Source organism: Populus trichocarpa, chromosome 8 (assembly GCF_000002775.5).
Source record: "Populus trichocarpa isolate Nisqually-1 chromosome 8, P.trichocarpa_v4.1, whole genome shotgun sequence".
NCBI lineage: Eukaryota > Viridiplantae > Streptophyta > Magnoliopsida > Malpighiales > Salicaceae > Populus > Populus trichocarpa.
In genome coordinates, this window is record NC_037292.2 from 10,209,700 (window position 1) to 10,226,323 (window position 16,624).

At 33.9% G+C, this 16,624-nt stretch overlaps 1 protein-coding gene and 1 long non-coding RNA gene across 4 annotated transcripts; one reads left to right on the forward strand and one right to left on the reverse strand.

Annotated features, from left to right (window-relative positions):
- Window positions 1-2,096: 2,096 nt before the first annotated feature.
- LOC112328400 (uncharacterized) lies at window positions 2,097-5,561 on the reverse strand. 2 transcript variants are annotated; one of them, XR_002983263.2, is made up of 3 exons: window positions 5,369-5,561; window positions 3,321-3,505; window positions 2,097-3,193 (listed from the first exon to the last, which is right to left on the reverse strand). It is a non-coding gene; the product is annotated as an uncharacterized LOC112328400 (long non-coding RNA). The 2 variants fall into 2 exon arrangements; XR_008059806.1 differs by having other exon boundaries at window positions 3,321-4,691.
- Window positions 5,562-9,438: 3,877 nt separating this feature from the next.
- Window positions 9,439-15,723, forward strand: LOC7457859 (protein phosphatase 2C 70). 2 transcript variants are annotated; one of them, XM_002311570.4, is made up of 13 exons: window positions 9,439-9,694; window positions 10,729-10,915; window positions 11,021-11,203; window positions 11,310-11,482; window positions 11,578-11,736; window positions 12,316-12,459; window positions 12,562-12,623; window positions 13,003-13,138; window positions 14,262-14,356; window positions 14,748-14,863; window positions 14,943-15,072; window positions 15,335-15,389; window positions 15,506-15,723. In XM_002311570.4, the coding sequence occupies exons 1-13, from the start codon at window positions 9,554-9,556 to the stop codon at window positions 15,662-15,664; spliced, it is 1,740 nt and encodes a 579-aa protein (XP_002311606.2). In that variant the 5' UTR covers window positions 9,439-9,553; the 3' UTR covers window positions 15,665-15,723. The 2 variants fall into 2 exon arrangements, with proteins under 2 accessions (XP_002311606.2, XP_024463569.1); XM_024607801.2 differs by having other exon boundaries at window positions 11,045-11,203.
- Window positions 15,724-16,624: the final 901 nt, after the last annotated feature.

Sequence of the window (16,624 nt, forward strand, 5' to 3'; positions counted from 1 at the left end):
GGCCGAATCAAGACCTTCATACCCCACCATGAATTTAAAGAGAGGCTTTGTGATGGTGAGACCCCCACTGGCATGATAAATTGCCATTTATTCAAACATGGCCATCATATTGTGCACTGTAAATTGCAACTAATTGAGATTCAGAGAATTTAAGACTTGCTATGTGATTTAAAGTGTGTTGGGTTGATAATACGAAGCAGATGAAACACATTAAATTATTGCTTTTTAAGAATTTATCTTAACATCTTTCAAAAATCTAAAAAACATTTATATATGGTTGAAGCACATTTTAAAAAACATTTTCAACTACACAAATACTGCTTTTCCCAAAGGTGATTTATGTTATCATATATTCCCTTCATAATTAATTCATATTTAGCCCAGCTATCACAAATCGTACGGATTGCTTATGCAATCCTTTGAAAAAGATATAAAGGATCCCCCACTGAGACACCTTTTCATTGTCTACTGCGTGCTAACCTATGAGCCCTAGTATGCTTTTCTCTCTGAACCCTAATCCATGTGGACAGACAACAAAAATGACCTAACCTACTGGATTAAAGTAACCCCAGGGCCCCGTTGGCCTCACCAAAAGTTGCTGCTATGGCTCTCTGCCACTTGAGCTTGTGGGTGAGACCTCCAAGTTTGGAAATCAGGGGAGGAGTACTCATCAAACCATTTACGGTAAAAAAAGCGAGCAAATGGCATCAGTGAACACATCACATGTAACTGTACGGTACGCTTTCACATGTTGCCTTTCTGTGACCACACATGCATGAACCAGGCAGATTTTCTTTTATTTAACGTGCATGTTAATAAAGCACGATCAAGTACATTCTTTCTTATTTCTACTTGTATTCTACATAAATGGTTATGTACTTCCTTTTTTGTTTCAATATTTTGGTTAATGAATCTAAGAATGTCACAAAATGGGAAAAACACAACCTACGAGTACGAGCATTCCTTGAAAGGAATGCCCGTGTAGGGAGAATAGAACACAAAAGAAATAACTGATAGGATCATTGTTATACTTTGCATCCCAGCTAAATTAGATATTTATGATTATTACGTACCTTCCCAACTAGGCTAATCAATAATGGAGTAGAAGGATATGCATAGAAAAGCATATGCCAAGCTGTGGTATACGTTCGAATAACTGTCTATTTTCTAATCTACCATTTTCCTTCATGTTTTCTAGTTTCTTTGTACTTACAAGAGCATATGGCCATTGTTCACGCGGACGCGGACTTGGTCAGGTTGTACACATGTCTCCTTCTTCTTTTTTTCTTTCTTTCCCACTTATGATGCTCCACAACGTCCAAGAAGGTAAAGCTTGTTTTTTTCCGGAATATCGGTTAATTCTTTAGTTTTAATAATCTAATATATTCTTTTTATCTTAGTGTTTAATTTCTGATACTTTTAAAATATTTTAATGAATTTAAAGACTTTACAAAACTTAAATAAATATTTTTTTAAGAGAGAAGAAAACTATATTTTAGAAATTGAGAATGTTATGTCAATTAAACTCTCCTTTTAAAAAGGAGATCCTCCTCGTATTTATAGTATACCTTTCTCTTTATGCAAAAGAGGAGCTAAAGAAAAAAATATTTATAACTCATCAAAATATAAATTACTGTTGATTTATTTGAGATAAAATATATCTAATTTATTAGAAAAAAATATCATTGGCGTGTTAAAGGGTAAAATGTCTTAGTCCAAACATGAAACCTAAGATTTTTAGAGTCAAATATATTTAAACTCGGCACTTAGCTAAACTCAAAGATAATAGACCTAGCAACTCACTATATCCACATATGCAAGCAAGCTCAAAAATAATAGATTTGATAGCTTGCTAAACTTTTATATATATTGAATTCAGCACTTGAATAAGCTTAACTAAGCTTAGAAAGATTGGATTATCATCCTCCGCCTTGATCCCTTTAAAAAATATTTAAATAAGATATAACATGCTAATCCATCACCGACAATATGATTACATGTGTTTCACAAATTTTACAGGATTCAGCGTATAAGTTACAGGTCAAAAAAACCACATTTTATATTATCAATTTTTTTGTATTACATGTCTACTCGTCAAAGAAAGAAATGATGATAACATAAATAATCGATAATGAACAATTGAGGAGCTGTTCTAGGTCAAAAATTTGAACCAATATGGTGTGGTTTTCTAAAAACTACGGCCATATTCAATGTATCACCAATCTCCAAAATAATAGAATTGAAATAAAATAAAATAGAACAAAACTGAAGATTGCTATGAATTGAAAAGAGAGTGTGTACGAATATCTCATCTGTGCAAATATTCGTGCTACCATGTCGCTTCCCAGAACTTTAATAGAAGTTTAAGCTCCTATTCAGTTTAGTAACCTTTGGTAGCTCCAAACGAGCATACTTTTCAAGCCTTTCCTAGTACAAAGATTCTTTATCTGTGACTAATAATAGTTGTGTGCGACAGAGAGAGAGAGACAGCGCATTAATTTTGCTCCAGAACCCATCTGCGTTTCTTTGATTTTATTTTAGCGCCTAGGCCCATTTTGACTTGGAGATAGAGAAAGAGATACTGAAATTTGCATCAGAATCCATCAAAATTTGTTTGATTTTATATCAAGTAATGGAGAATCTTTAACTTAGAAGACGTCATGTCCCTTTGGCCTTTAGTGAAGCCAAAAGTTGGCCCCTTGATTTTTTCCCATGATGCATATTTAATGAAGACTTTGTTAAGAAAGACAAGTCCAGTTCATGGCTCACATTACACTAGCATGTAAACAAATCACTCTGCCTGCCTTTTTTACCATGTTAGTGCCACCTTTCCCTTTCACTACATACTTTGTTGCATTAATTTTTATTTTAACTTCCAAAAGAACACTGGAAACGATACACAAGGAATGCCTACGCAATATATCCATGCAAACATGCAATGCAACTAATGGTCATGTTATTGCTAAAGCACTTTCTGCATAGAGCCCGTGAAAGACCTTTAGAAGCAACATGTAAATTGCGCAGTTGAAGGATAGGTTAGCACACAGTGACTAGACATATGAGTCTGATCTCAACTGGCATGCATGATTAGTATCGATGCAGTCCTGTTGCTCTGACAATTAACTATTAATATAATGGGCAATCTATCATTTCATGCTCTAGAAGACTGATACAGAGAGTTTCTGATTTTGGCCTGCAAGTTGTTATAAATATGTTAATTGTTAATTTTAAAGTAATAACTATTTACATCACTATTGTGGAAAAATAAAATGCTACGTACAAAGGGAGTAAATCTTTCAGGATTAGTTTAGAAAACTTACAGGCAGTCATATGACCATCTTAGAAGATTTGCTGCTTAAGTTTCAAGAAAAGATGATGATGCCTGTTCATGGGCCAGCAGAATCTATACCATTGGTTGTGGCTTCAATCCTCCCCAAACTTGAACACAGTTTCAACTTATCGAAAAAGAGGACTTGGAAACAGAAGCAACGTATTTATTACAGATCTGATATAAAATAGGAATTTCCAAGTCAAAGCAATCAAATGTAGAACACAGTCACAGAAAATTTGGCAAAAGCATCCACTTTAGACGTTTGTGGAAATTATAAACAGTCCATTTATTAATATATTCTTATCAACAGTAATAAAAGTACAAAATCAAAGAAAAAACTGAATCAACAAATTGCATTCCACCAACCAGGTACCAAACATTATTCCAGGGTAGTGTTGCTAAAAAAAAAGCTTTTAAAAGTAATGTTTTCCAAAGCAACCATACAAGGAACATCAAATACAGTTCCCCAGTTGGAAATAAAAAAAAAATATACTGGTAAAATAGAAATTAAAGTGCACAAAGTTAGTTCAAATATCTATCTCTATGACGACCTGCTTTTAACCAAATTATCAAACTCAAAACTATGAATTCAACACCATGAAGCTCTTGTCAGTGATTTTGGCGGGTTCAATATTTATGTTCTCAAAAGATCCACTTGCAAATAACACTACTATAATCAAGACTGTTATAGCGGTAAGCCCATCATCTAAAAACAAGGAGATGCAATAAGGTTTTAAGGAACATCATGCAGAATACAAAACGCAAATCATTCTTGGCACACATTAATGCGACATCATGGCCAGAGTGATAATATCACATGCCAATTATTGAGGGCGCTAATAAGGATGTCTTAAATTCTCAACCATTCCTAGAAGGCGCCAACTAAAGTCACTCAAATAAAGATGAGAGGTATCAAGAGATTGGAAATTTACTTTCTGTTTGGAATCCAACCATTGGATCCAACAAAAAGAAAAAGACTCAAGAAATGTAACTAACTATATATCTCCAAACACATTCCTCTTGCAGTCTCTGACTTTGATAGATAACTCTCCAAAACAAGTACACAATGTTGCGCAAATGAGCAGAAGTAAAATCTTAATATATGATTGATCTAGATGGTTGTCCCAAAAATGGTACAAGAAACGAATACTCCACGTAGCTCGTCGCAGATTCAAACCCTCTCTATCATCTTGCAATTCTAAAGTATCATGCATGCAAGCAAAAATGAAATATTTATCACCTTTTTTAATTCGTATTCTTTCCAAAAATGATGCAAGAGCCCCAAGCTTCAAAATTCCACATCCATGGTTCGGATCCTCGCCAATTATCAGGGAGATTTGTTCTCAAAATCACTCCACGTCTACCATCCATCCAAAGTTAAATGACTAAAAACCCATCAATCATCAAAGTGAACCATAATTATTTATACCTGCCTCTTATAGGTTTCTAATGATATGGCAACATATTAACTGAAAATCAGTCTCTTAGGTATGAATAAATGACCAAACTGAATTAAGAGATATATTCGGGCAGAAACGGGCAGGAAACCTCTCAGCTACAGATCGAGCTCTCATGGGTCCTTTACATTTTAAAAATTCTGATTTTGAATCCTTGAATTGTCAAATATTTTAGTAAAACAACAGCCATATGTTTCAATCAATTCAGTATCTAAGAGATAACAACAATGTATCACTTGCAATCACATTGTTTTTCAGAACACATGTTCAGCTCAAGAATAAACAAACACGATCAATTAATTACAAGGAAAAAAAGAGACAGTTTTGAGACTACTTCATATCAACTCATAATTTAGGGATTTCAACATTCTTTACTCTAATTTTTTCTTTTTACCAAATTTACAATATACAAATCCAAATCTACATATTGAAATTCAAATTACATTTTCACGTCAAATTACTAGATGAAATTAACAATTACATATCAAATTATAATAACAAATCATCAGCATTTAATAATGCTCTTCAATTACCGATAATAGCAGCATTAATGAATAAAAACGAGAGCCAGATCACTTACAGTAACACAGGGAAGCTAAGTGACGAACGCAGTGATCAATCAGAACAGCATCAATGGCAGCAAGGAAGGTGAAAGATCCCGCTGGAAGTTAAAGCTAAATCGCTGCGAGGATGCCGCAGTAGCCGCGCGCAGAACCGCTGGTTTTGATTTTTTGACTTCGAAGCCGGGAGTCTGCAAATAAATATATTATATAATTTACCCTCTAACGTTTGATAATTATATTTATCCCCTGTTAGTTTTTGCAATTACAAAATCATACCACCTTGAGTGGGCTTATCCATCAATGAGCCCGTATCCTTTTTAGAAAGTGTTTGGATTAGAGTAGTAATTATGATTTAAAATATTTTTATTTAAAATAATATTTTTTATTTTTTAAAAATATTTTTAATATTAGTATATTAAAATAATTTAAAAATAAAAAAAATAAAATTGCAACCGTATTTTCAAAAACAATATAATTTTTAAAAAATCAAATAAGTGAAATACAATGAGAAGTTCTGTTCTTCAATTAAATGATTATTTTTTAAAAAAAAATTATTTTAAAATATAATAAAATAATAATTTTTATTTTTAAAATTTTATTTTTGATATCAGCAAATTAAAAAATATTCAAAAATAATTTAAAATAAAAAAATTGCCAAAAACATTTTCAACCAAAAAAACAAATGCATCAAAAATCACATCTCCACTGACTTCTTTTTTAAAAAAAAAAATGTTTAAACTACCAATATACTTTCCATAATTGAACTACTAAAATCCAATGGGTCACATTATCAAAGTATATAAAAGTGGAACGAGGAAAATTAATAAAACTAGGAAAAGAGATAAAACTAGGAAATCAATCAAAATAAATTAGAAAATCTAAAAAAGGAAAAGTAATAAAAGACTTAAGAAAATTAGGAAAAATAAAATTATCAAGCATGCCATTTAATTTTCTAATTTAAATAGAAAAAAAATCAAAGAAAAGTAATTTTCTTTAAAAACCTCTTGCATCAAATTTCTTTGAAAATTATATAAATTATAAAAGGAGAAAAAATAAACTAAAATATCTTTATAACCCTAATAATATCTAATCCAATGATTTTATAGATTATCTCCTCTCTTTTTTTGTAGTGTGGTGTTTTTTTAAAATCAAATATTCAATTCCCGTAGTCTCGTAGTGTCCTACTGATAAATAGTCTCTCCGTGCCTCTCCATGCAATATACACTACACAGGCTGGCAGTCAACTATTCATGCCCCGCATTCGGAGAAGTCATGATTGAGCCAAGGGGGACAAGGAGAGCTGGACAATTACGCACAAAAACCTTTTTGGTATGACAAATTTAAGAAAACCTGATTTCCACTCATCTGGCTTCCAATTATCACTCTCTAATTATGAGTTAATTAGTAATTATTACATACATCTGGCATGTTGCTCTTTTCTTTGCATTTACAAGAATATCATAAGTAATTATCTTATAAGCAAAGGCATTAAACGCACATAGATACAGGAATATCGAGGGGACGAGGAAAAGCAAGCATGACGCCCTCGCTCGAGTCTCGAGATTCATACTGTGAAGTTGGCGGCCCACAAGAGCTTGCTTTTTAATAGTACCGATCCATTCAGGCCCAGTAAGCTGAAAATCAGTCCACGAGCCCAAGTTCTTCTCTTCCCGCTGCCGTTTTGAAGTTTCGTAGGGGCAAAACAAACTGAATTTGGCTCAGCGTGAGGGCCCTCTCTCAGCGACAAGGGGAAGAAGGAAAGAAACAGAATAACGAGAGTTACATTGAAACTTTTCAGCGTGTGTTTAGTGATACAGAATGTATTTTAAGAGTATTTTTTACTTTAAAATATTTTTTTATATTTTTAATATCAATACATGGAAACTATAAAGAAAAAACTAAAAAAAATATTAATTTAAATTTTTTTTTATGCCGAACAAGTTTTTAAAACACTTCTAAACACACGTAAAAATGCAACGCGGGAGAGCTTGAACGACTTGCAAGTAGTTGCCAGTTGAAGGAGTTGAGGCAGGCCCACAACCTGCCCATCTTGCAAGCCCGAAGCAGTGGCAGTTGGCCGTGCCAGACAAAAACAAAAAGTTAAGAATATCCTACCTACCCCTTCATGCGGTTACATTACATGGACCCACTTCTAAACTTTCAGTTTTGTAAAGTAAACCTAGTAACATAGCTACACATCGAATCCAAATCCATCATGCACAAGTGCAAAACAAAATCACTAACTCACACCTTAAAAGCAATGTTTTTCTCTCACATGATATGATTGCCCTCCGCTGCTGGAAAAAACCTGGAAAGTTAATGGAGCTTCAATGTGACGCTTCTTCTTCTTTTTCTTTTTTTTTAATTTCAATCTAGTTTCTCTTCTTCTTTTTCTTTTAATTTTAACCATTTTTTTAATTTCAATCTTTGTTTTTTTTAACAATCATTTAGATTATCGAGGCAATTGTCATACAATTCAATTTTAAATCCATACCATTTTTTATGCAATTTAGTTTTAAATTTAATTTAAATAAATAATTAGATCAATAGAATTTTTATATTAATTTTGTTCTCGGATATTGTTTACTAGTCATTTAAATTATTTTTAATCTGATTAAGTTAATCGGATCATGTCAAGATAATTTTTACATAATTTAATTTTAAATTTAGACCAAATAAGAAGGTTTTTTCAAATTTATTTTAAAATATTTTTTACCAGGCAGGTTGCTTTAGATCAAGTAGATCAACTATATTATTTTTTGTCAACTCTTACATGATTTAATTTTAAATTCAGGTGAGATAAATAACTGGATTAAATTTTTAAATTAACTAAAAAGTTTAATAATATTATTAAATAATTCTCTACTGTATTAATATTTTTTATTATTTTATTAAAAAAATAATTCTACTCGCATGTAAGTAAACTAGTATTCACTGCAACTACGGAAATCAATTTTCACAGGAGTGAAAGAATATTGCTTCGAAAAATATTTACTAATTCCTCAACTCATCCACTAACTCATGAGGATTGTTTGTTTCACATAACTTCTAACCTTTTGTTTTCAAATATTAAACAAACCACTTTCAATATTTTTAACATATTCACAGGAAATTTCTTAATATCATTTCAAGTACAGCGAGCCTTAAATCATGCAACAAGATTTATCCTTCCTTGCCTTTTATTTGAATCGCAGCAAGTTATTATAAATGACAATATGAAAAATTCAGCTATTCTTTTTTTAACAACTCATTTCATTTCTTCTGCATTTTAAAAAAAATAACCTCCTTAGACTACACTCCGCAATTTGTAAAAATAATACTATATAGTATGTGAATCATCAAGTAAATGGCTCAATGATAAGAAATTGAAATCAAGGGGTTTGCTCCTCTTATGATCTGAAGTTCGAGCCCTTGTGATTGCTAATATTGATGGTCACTGGGGCTTACATGGTCGTTAACTTCAGGATCCATAGGGATTAGTCGAGATGCGCGCAAACTAACCCGGACACCCCACCCCATATGAATAAAAATAAAAATACTATATAATATGTGATTAGTATAATAGAAGACAAGGAGAAAATCTTTCTAGATTACATTCCATGTTAGTATGTGATCAAGGAGCTATACTCTTTTTTTTTTTAATTTATGATTCAAATTTTGAGATTAATATTTTAAAAAATTACCAATTTTTTTGAATACATTAGTTTGACTGTTAGGTTGTGTCTTTAAAATAATCCCAAGAGAAACTTAATTTTAATTAACACGTAAGTTAATTAGAGAAATGTCCTTAATTAGTGAATAAAAAATATTATAGGTTAAAAAGAAATATCATATACCATTAAAAAGAATACTATTTTACTAGCAATAAATAAATAAAATTAATATTGGTAAGTATAATTCAACTGGTCAGATACTAAGTTTGCTTTTTAGAGGTCATCAGTTCAAATCTCACAAATTTTAGGGTCACTGAAGATTTACATGGTCATTAATTTTAAAGTCTGTAGAATTAATCGAGATATATCAAAATTAATCTGAATATCTACATTAATAATAATAATAAATTAAGATAAAATTAAAACCAGAAGGGGAGAGCGTGAGAGAAATGCAAAGTGCGACGCGACCATTTCAAAGCGAGGTTCTCGCAAATCAGGAGTCCAATCTCTAATCTTGTCTAGAGAGACAAGAGAGAGAAAGGCACGAGCATGGCGATGATATTACAAGGAAGCATTGTCGGTGTCCTCCTCCTCCTCCTTATGCTGCTTCTGATCCTCCTCCTTATCCTCCTCGCCTGTAAACCATGGCGCTTCTTCTCCTCCCTCTCTTCCCCTTCTCGCGCGCTTAAGGTACGACAACAGCAGCAGCTGCAACAATAATCTAATTCTATTTCTTAGCTTCTTCGTTTGCTTAGATACCATAACTGTGATGTTCGGTTTGGTTGGTGAGAAATCGTAGGGATTTTGTAACGGCCGATTCGACCTTACTTTCGTGTATTGTTAGATCATTTTTTTTAAGGAATTTAGCTCAAAAATAGAAACCAGAGCGGAGGGTTTTAGCTTTGTTGAGGTTTATTTTTTACTTGTTGTAGATTGATCTTGTTTGCCTGGGTGGGTGGGAAATTAGAATTAATGGTGGCTAATATTTGGTTCCATCATGCTCTTTTTAAGAATTAGGGGTTTGATTGACACTGGGACTTGCGCGTTCTTGTCTATACTCATTTATATTAAGATTGTCCGTTAGTTCGAGGAGGATTTGGTCAATTGATGCTTTCAGGAATCCGTCCACTGTCCTATCAGCTAGTTGATTGTGTCTCGGGCAGCGGATATAGCAAGCATTTATTTATCACGAACATTTTCCTCTATTTTTCGGACGAGGGTCTTAAATACTGCTTAAATAAATGGGATTTTTGATTGATTCCAGATCGGTGTTACTTATATATGGTATTTTGTGAACGAGCTTTTTAATTTTAGCAATGGAAGCTTTTTTTTTTTTTTTGCTTGTCTGGAGGTGCTCTTTGTGGAAAAGAAGGATTATAATCATTAAGGTCTCAAATATTTACATAAAAATGCAAATATACGCTTGTTTTGCATTTTACTTTAACCGATGGAATATGAAGTGGAGTTTTAAACCTTTACCTCATCTTCTTTACTTATAATCCTTTTAAATATCATAGAAGTATCACATTTATCTTGCCCCTGTCCTGTGCTTGACACAAATACTACATATTGGAAAATTTGCACTACTAATATTCCATACGTTAATTTCTATGCACACAGCATCGATTCACTAAGGCTGGTGACATATGCACCGATACTAAAATCTGCATGCTATAACTTTCTGATTGGCTCTGCTCATGCCTAGAAACATCTCCATTTTTTAGGTTGGTGACTTAGAGAGGCCCCTTGTCTTGGATGATGCAAATGCCCATGGCCAAAGCAATGAATCAACTAGAAGTAATGATCTAGAGGGAGCATGTGGTCAAAATGAAGGGCTCTTGCATTCACCTCGAATGCATGACCTTGTATATAAACAGAGGCTTCCTTCCGCATCTCTCCAATTGAACGAAGGTATATTTTATGGTTTGATTCTTATCCCTTATATTAATTCATACAATTAGTTAATTTCTGTTTTCCTCTTTGAGGACATTAATTTTTATTCTCTACTTACCTCAGGTGATAGTGTTGTTTTAAATTCAGACCCGATAGAGGATCTTTCAGTTGGCCAGACCATCAGGTTCCTTTCATTGACAGAGCGCTTAGCTGAAGTGCAAACACATGTTAGACAGGAAGATCAGAATCCTAACTTGAAAAATGATTTACTTCAAGACTTAGCGCCTAAGGCCATCGCTGATCAAAGTAATTTTTGCCTCTCACTTATGGGAAAGAGGGCACTTCTTGGTATGTTCCTTTATTTTTCCAAATGTGAAAAACTTTTTATCATATTTTTCTGTTAGAAGTGCAGGAAGTTGTCTCTCTCTGGAAGTCATCTCCGGTCCTTCTTGTGGACTCCGTTGCTCTGTACAGCCAACAAGTGCTTCGAGGCTTCCACTGACCCTTGGAAGGGTTTCCAGTGACTTGCTATTGAAGGATTCAGAGGTGTCGGGGAAGCACGCGATGATCAACTGGAACGCGGATGTAACTTCTTGATAACTATTCCACTTGATTTCAGTTCGGGATATGTGCTGTGCATGTGGCACTCTGCTTATCACAGACTTCTTTTTGGGTTTCAGAAAAATAAATGGGAGTTGGTAGACATGGGTAGCCTCAATGGAACATTTTTGAATTCTCAGCTGATTAGCCATCCTGATTCTGGAAGTAGACATCGGGGTGACCCTGTTGAGCTTTCAAGTGGAGATATAATAACTCTTGGCACAACCTCAAATGTTCATGTAAGCCAAGTTGCTTGTTTAATCAAGTTGTTTTTTAGCATTTAAGCATCCGTGCTACAGTGCAGATTGGGTAGTTAAATTTAATTGTCCATGAATAGCTGAATCGTGTTCTACAATCATGAATTCATTTCATTTATGCCCCTTGTGATTTCTTGAGACACCATAACTTTGCTGTGATTGATAGGATTTAAAAATCTTGCTATTGAAATTCTAAAACCTTTCTGAGTAAGAAGAAAATGAAATTCCAAATTTTACATACTCTTTCCATAGCCCCGACTACAATCCAACCGTTAGATTATGCTATCACTCAACTATCATGGAGTTTCCAAAACAAAACATCTATGAAGTCGCATGATAACTTCAACAATCTGTTTCCATAGTCCCCACTGCTTCGTTGCTATATAGATGGTAGTGGCTGCTTCATTTATTTATTTTCATGATTTCGTTTCTGCTGATGGATGTGATTTGGACCTAAAAACTTGAGGAACCACAAAGATAAATAGTCTTTTTTTGTGTGTCAAAAATACAATTCTCGTTGCATATACTTTTTGAACCATAAAGATATTTTCTCTCTGTCAGGTCCATGTGACATCTAAATCTGAGTGTCAGACACCCTTTGGCATAGGTATAGCATCAGATCCCATGGCTTTTCGCCGAGGAGGAAAGAAGCTTGCCATGGAAGATGTGTGCTATTATCAGTGGCCCCTTCCTGGCATTCCCCAGGTTTTTTTATCTATTGATTGCTTCTTTTTTTTTTTCTCTTTTTAAGAAGGGATGCAAATTTATTTGTCAGAAAAGCTAAGTGATCTAAATTCCTACTTGCAGTTTGGAGTGTTTGGTATTTGTGATGGACATGGTGGAGTAGCTGCTGCAAAATCTGCTAGCAAGTTAGTATTTGTATTTCAGTATTGATGTGTTGCCTTGATGCAGATCAAACCAAGATCATTTTTCTATTACCACCTCTAACAACAATAGCAAACTACCTTGCACGCTTTATTTGTTGTTCTTGTCCAAGAAGTTGGCTGGTTGAGATTGTCATTTGATGATGACTGTTTTAAGGATTATGCTCTAAAAGAAGCCGCCTTTCTATTGCGTCTAATATCTTGTGATTTTCTTTCTCTTTGTTCTCCCTGATTCACGACTCTTGGTACCAATATTTGTTATCATTGTCTATTTTATCCCCTGCTTCTGCATTTATGTGATGAATTGGCTGCTTACCATGCCTTTTTGGTAATTTAGTAATTGCCTTGTTATTTTTTTCTCCAGAATGCTTCCTGAGAAGGTTGCCAGTATTCTATCAGATTCTCTTATAAGGGAGAGGGTTTTATCGCAATGTGATGCCTCAGATGTTCTTAGAGTTGCATTTTATCAAACTGAAGCTAATATGAATAACTATTACGAGGTTTTTCCCCTGGCTTTTCTTGTTTTGTTTGTTCCTAATGACTGTTTGTGATTTCCTCAAGTCTTAAATGAAAAGCTTTCCTTGTTTGCACCCAAATTTTTTTGGGATGGTTAAGGTAGAAACAAGTTTTCTCGCACTGTAAATTTATCCCATTAGGACTTGAATTATACCATGCTGCCTTCATGATACAGGCTGGCAGGTTTCTGGATTTTCAAACACCCACCTTAGTTGTTCGTCAATGGCCAAGTTTGATTTGTTGCTTTGGATAGTTACTTGAATTGCCACTACTTCTATGTAGGTGTCCATGCATAATAAGAAGTAGCTAAATGAAGTAAGACTAATCTTAGGCTAGTGTATGACAAGTTGGTAAGCACTGTGCTACAATTACCATTTTATATTGCTTCTTTATGATTTTTATGGAAAGATGTTTTGGGAGCAAATTGTGGACTAGCAGTATAGTATGTCTAAATATTAATCATTGTTCCTCTTGCTGTATCTTGGTTTATTACCTGGTGCAAGAGAGCAGTTGTAGAATTCAACTGCAACTTCTAACACATTCATAGTTGCTTAAATATGCAGCCATAACTGGTTTTCTATTGTCATATACCTGTGTTGTGGAATGTCATATATGGGCAAATATATGCTGTTTTAGCTCTTAAATGAACAAGCTACTAGTTAGAACATGGGTGATTTTTTGGATTGTTGAGAAGTCATTACTAGGATAGTTTTTTCAAGATAGCTTGAATCTATGAAGCACCTCCAGTCCTTTGGTGTTAATTCTCTCGCACACATTTTCTAATAGAAACAAAAGGGAGATAGAACAGATTATGTTACTAATTTACATAAGAAGGCATTGTCTGCTCTTTATTCTTGTATTTGGAAAGCATGGTTGATTGAATTCAGAGCAATATCACACTTGAGTGGATTCAACTTTTGTTAGCCTGTTGATTTTCTAGTGTTCACTATATTGTTACCCGATTCAAGTTAACAAAGAGTGGTGATATTGTAGATCGGTTACCATCACCTCAGTGAAAATGATTATATTACCTACTTTTGAACAATTTTTGTGTTGCAAAAACTCAAGATTATCATTTTGCATATTACAATGATAAATTTCCTGCAGGGTTGTGCTGCAACAGTGCTTCTGGTTTGGGCTGATAGCAATGAAAATTTATTTGCACAATGTGCAAATGTTGGAGACTCAGCTTGCTTTATGAAGTATGTTTTAAAATTCTCATTTTGTAACGACTGCTGACAAATCAAAAACCCAAAAAACTGTAGAATGCTTCTATTATATCATAAATCTGTACAATAATGGAATGTTTTGACTCAATTCTCAGTAGATAAGCTATCAAATAGTGATCCTTGTTTAAAACAGTCATCATAATCTTTAGCTGCAATGCTTTTTAGGAGTATCATTAAATGCTTCAACTCTGACACTGAGTATTCTCCTTTTGAAAGGGACAGCCCTTGTAACATATTGGCAGCTGTTAATATGAGGCGACACTAGTCATATTTAGAACATACTAAAAGTTTTGGATTTTTAGTTATAAAATGAAAAAACTGACTTTTTGCTCTCGTTGCTGTATCTTTAATACCTTATTTTCAGTGTTGATGGGAAGCAGATTAAGATGACAGAAGATCACAGAGTAAGTAGTTACTCTGAAAGACTTCGACTTAATGAAACTGGAGTACCATTGAGAGATGGGGAAACACGGCTTTATGGTAAGTTAACAGTGACATTTTATGACATGTTTCATATCAACGTGTAGATAATAACCCACCCTTGTTTTTCCCTATTCAGGTTTGAACCTTGCTCGAATGCTTGGTGACAAATTTCTGAAACAGCAGGAACCCCGCTTTAGTTCAGAGCCTTATATAAGTGAAGCCATACATATTAATCAAGAAAGTGGTGCTTTTGCACTATTGGCAAGGTGATTTTAGAAATAAATGACGTTGTTACTGTCTTTTCTAGCTTGTGATTTATTTAACCAATTTTCCTGATACTATTTGGATATTTCAAGTTATTGAAAATCATCACACTTGAATGCAACCCTCAGAACATTGTGTCCTTTTCTTGGGCAAGTCTTGATTCTCATGGAAATATTGGAGCTTAAAAATTTCGTTGTCTATATAAATTTTTTCTATAGATATATTTATTGAAAGTGTGAATCTGGATTCTTAAAAAAATTGCAGTGATGGCTTTTGGGATGTCATCAGTCTTAAGAAGGCCGCCCAGCTTGTCACGCAGGTTAGCCTTATCCTTCCATCTTATCATCCTTCCATTGTATCATTCGAACGCGGGTTTGTGGAAAATTTTCTTTCCATGATATTCTAGTGACACTTTGCATTTTTTTATCGATGCAGGCAAAGGAAAGATATTTCGAAGAAGGAGGGAATATTTCGGAGAAGGTTGCAAATTTTTTGTTGAGCGAGGCTAAAACATTGCGAACAAAGGACAACACCTCTATACTTTTCTTGGAGTTTGACAGAAAATTTAGAATATCTTGTAAAGTTGATTCTTGATATAAATCACAAGTTTTAGTGTACATTTATAAAAATTTTCTCTCGTTTTCTTCTTTTGAGCTATTGTCTCCATCTATACGCTGTTTCCCTTCAGATGGTTGTATGCATAAAGATAATATGTTCAGCAAGATTACTGGTTCTCGACTTGAAGTTGGTGTACAACAGACAAGCATGCCGGTCTCATGACTTACTGGGAATAAATTTACAGTAACAAAGTCTCGACCCAAATTTACTCGTGTAAGCTACATGGAACCGATCTACTGTGGCGTAGGAGCAATGCTGGAAGTTGTGGTTTTCTAAGGATGTTGGAGGCTGCCATGGCAGTTTTAAAAGCCACCGCCATGTACACTGCAATTAGGCTCTCTTTTGATTGGATGAAACGTGACTAAAAGTAGAGGTGAATAGTATAGGCTTTTGAGTTGCTGTTGTATAATCCATGATGGGACTTCATACAAGCGGATAGATTGACCATAAGGAAAATCAGCCTTCTTTACCATTTCCTCTTATGACAGTGCCTGTTTTTCAGAGAGAAAAATTCGTCGTAGAGGTGAGCGGAACGTGACTTCATATTCTGTGGGCGGAAGTGATTTGAGAGGTGCGCAAAGGATGAATTTAGATTTGTTATCCTCCTATTCATATTTTTAAATAAATAATATTTATTACTGTTCAAGCACTCTGAATAATTATAAATTTAGATTTGTATTATCTAAATTTCATGGTTTTCTTTGGCTTTTTGCACTCATCTTGAAATATATACTTTTTTTTAATTTGTATCGACAAGTTTATTCAAGAATTTGTGATGTGCATATAATAAATTTATAAATGTGTTGAGATTTGGAGTGGTAAGGTTATTGAATCTTTTTATTGGAAAGTGGCTTCGTATCTTACTGCAATCTTGATTTTTTTTTATCCATGGAGCCTGGTTGTCAGCTTGTTCTGTATAGAAGGGAAGAAAAACTC

Coding starts and splice junctions, on each gene's coding strand:
- LOC7457859 (XM_002311570.4), top strand. CDS start 9,554: ATGGCGATGATATTACAAGGAAGCATTGTCGGTGTCCTCCTCCTCCTC. Junction 10,916..11,020: donor ATCTCTCCAATTGAACGAAG/GTATATTTTATG, acceptor TACTTACCTCAG/GTGATAGTGTTGTTTTAAAT. Junction 15,073..15,334: donor GCTTTTGCACTATTGGCAAG/GTGATTTTAGAA, acceptor AAAAAATTGCAG/TGATGGCTTTTGGGATGTCA.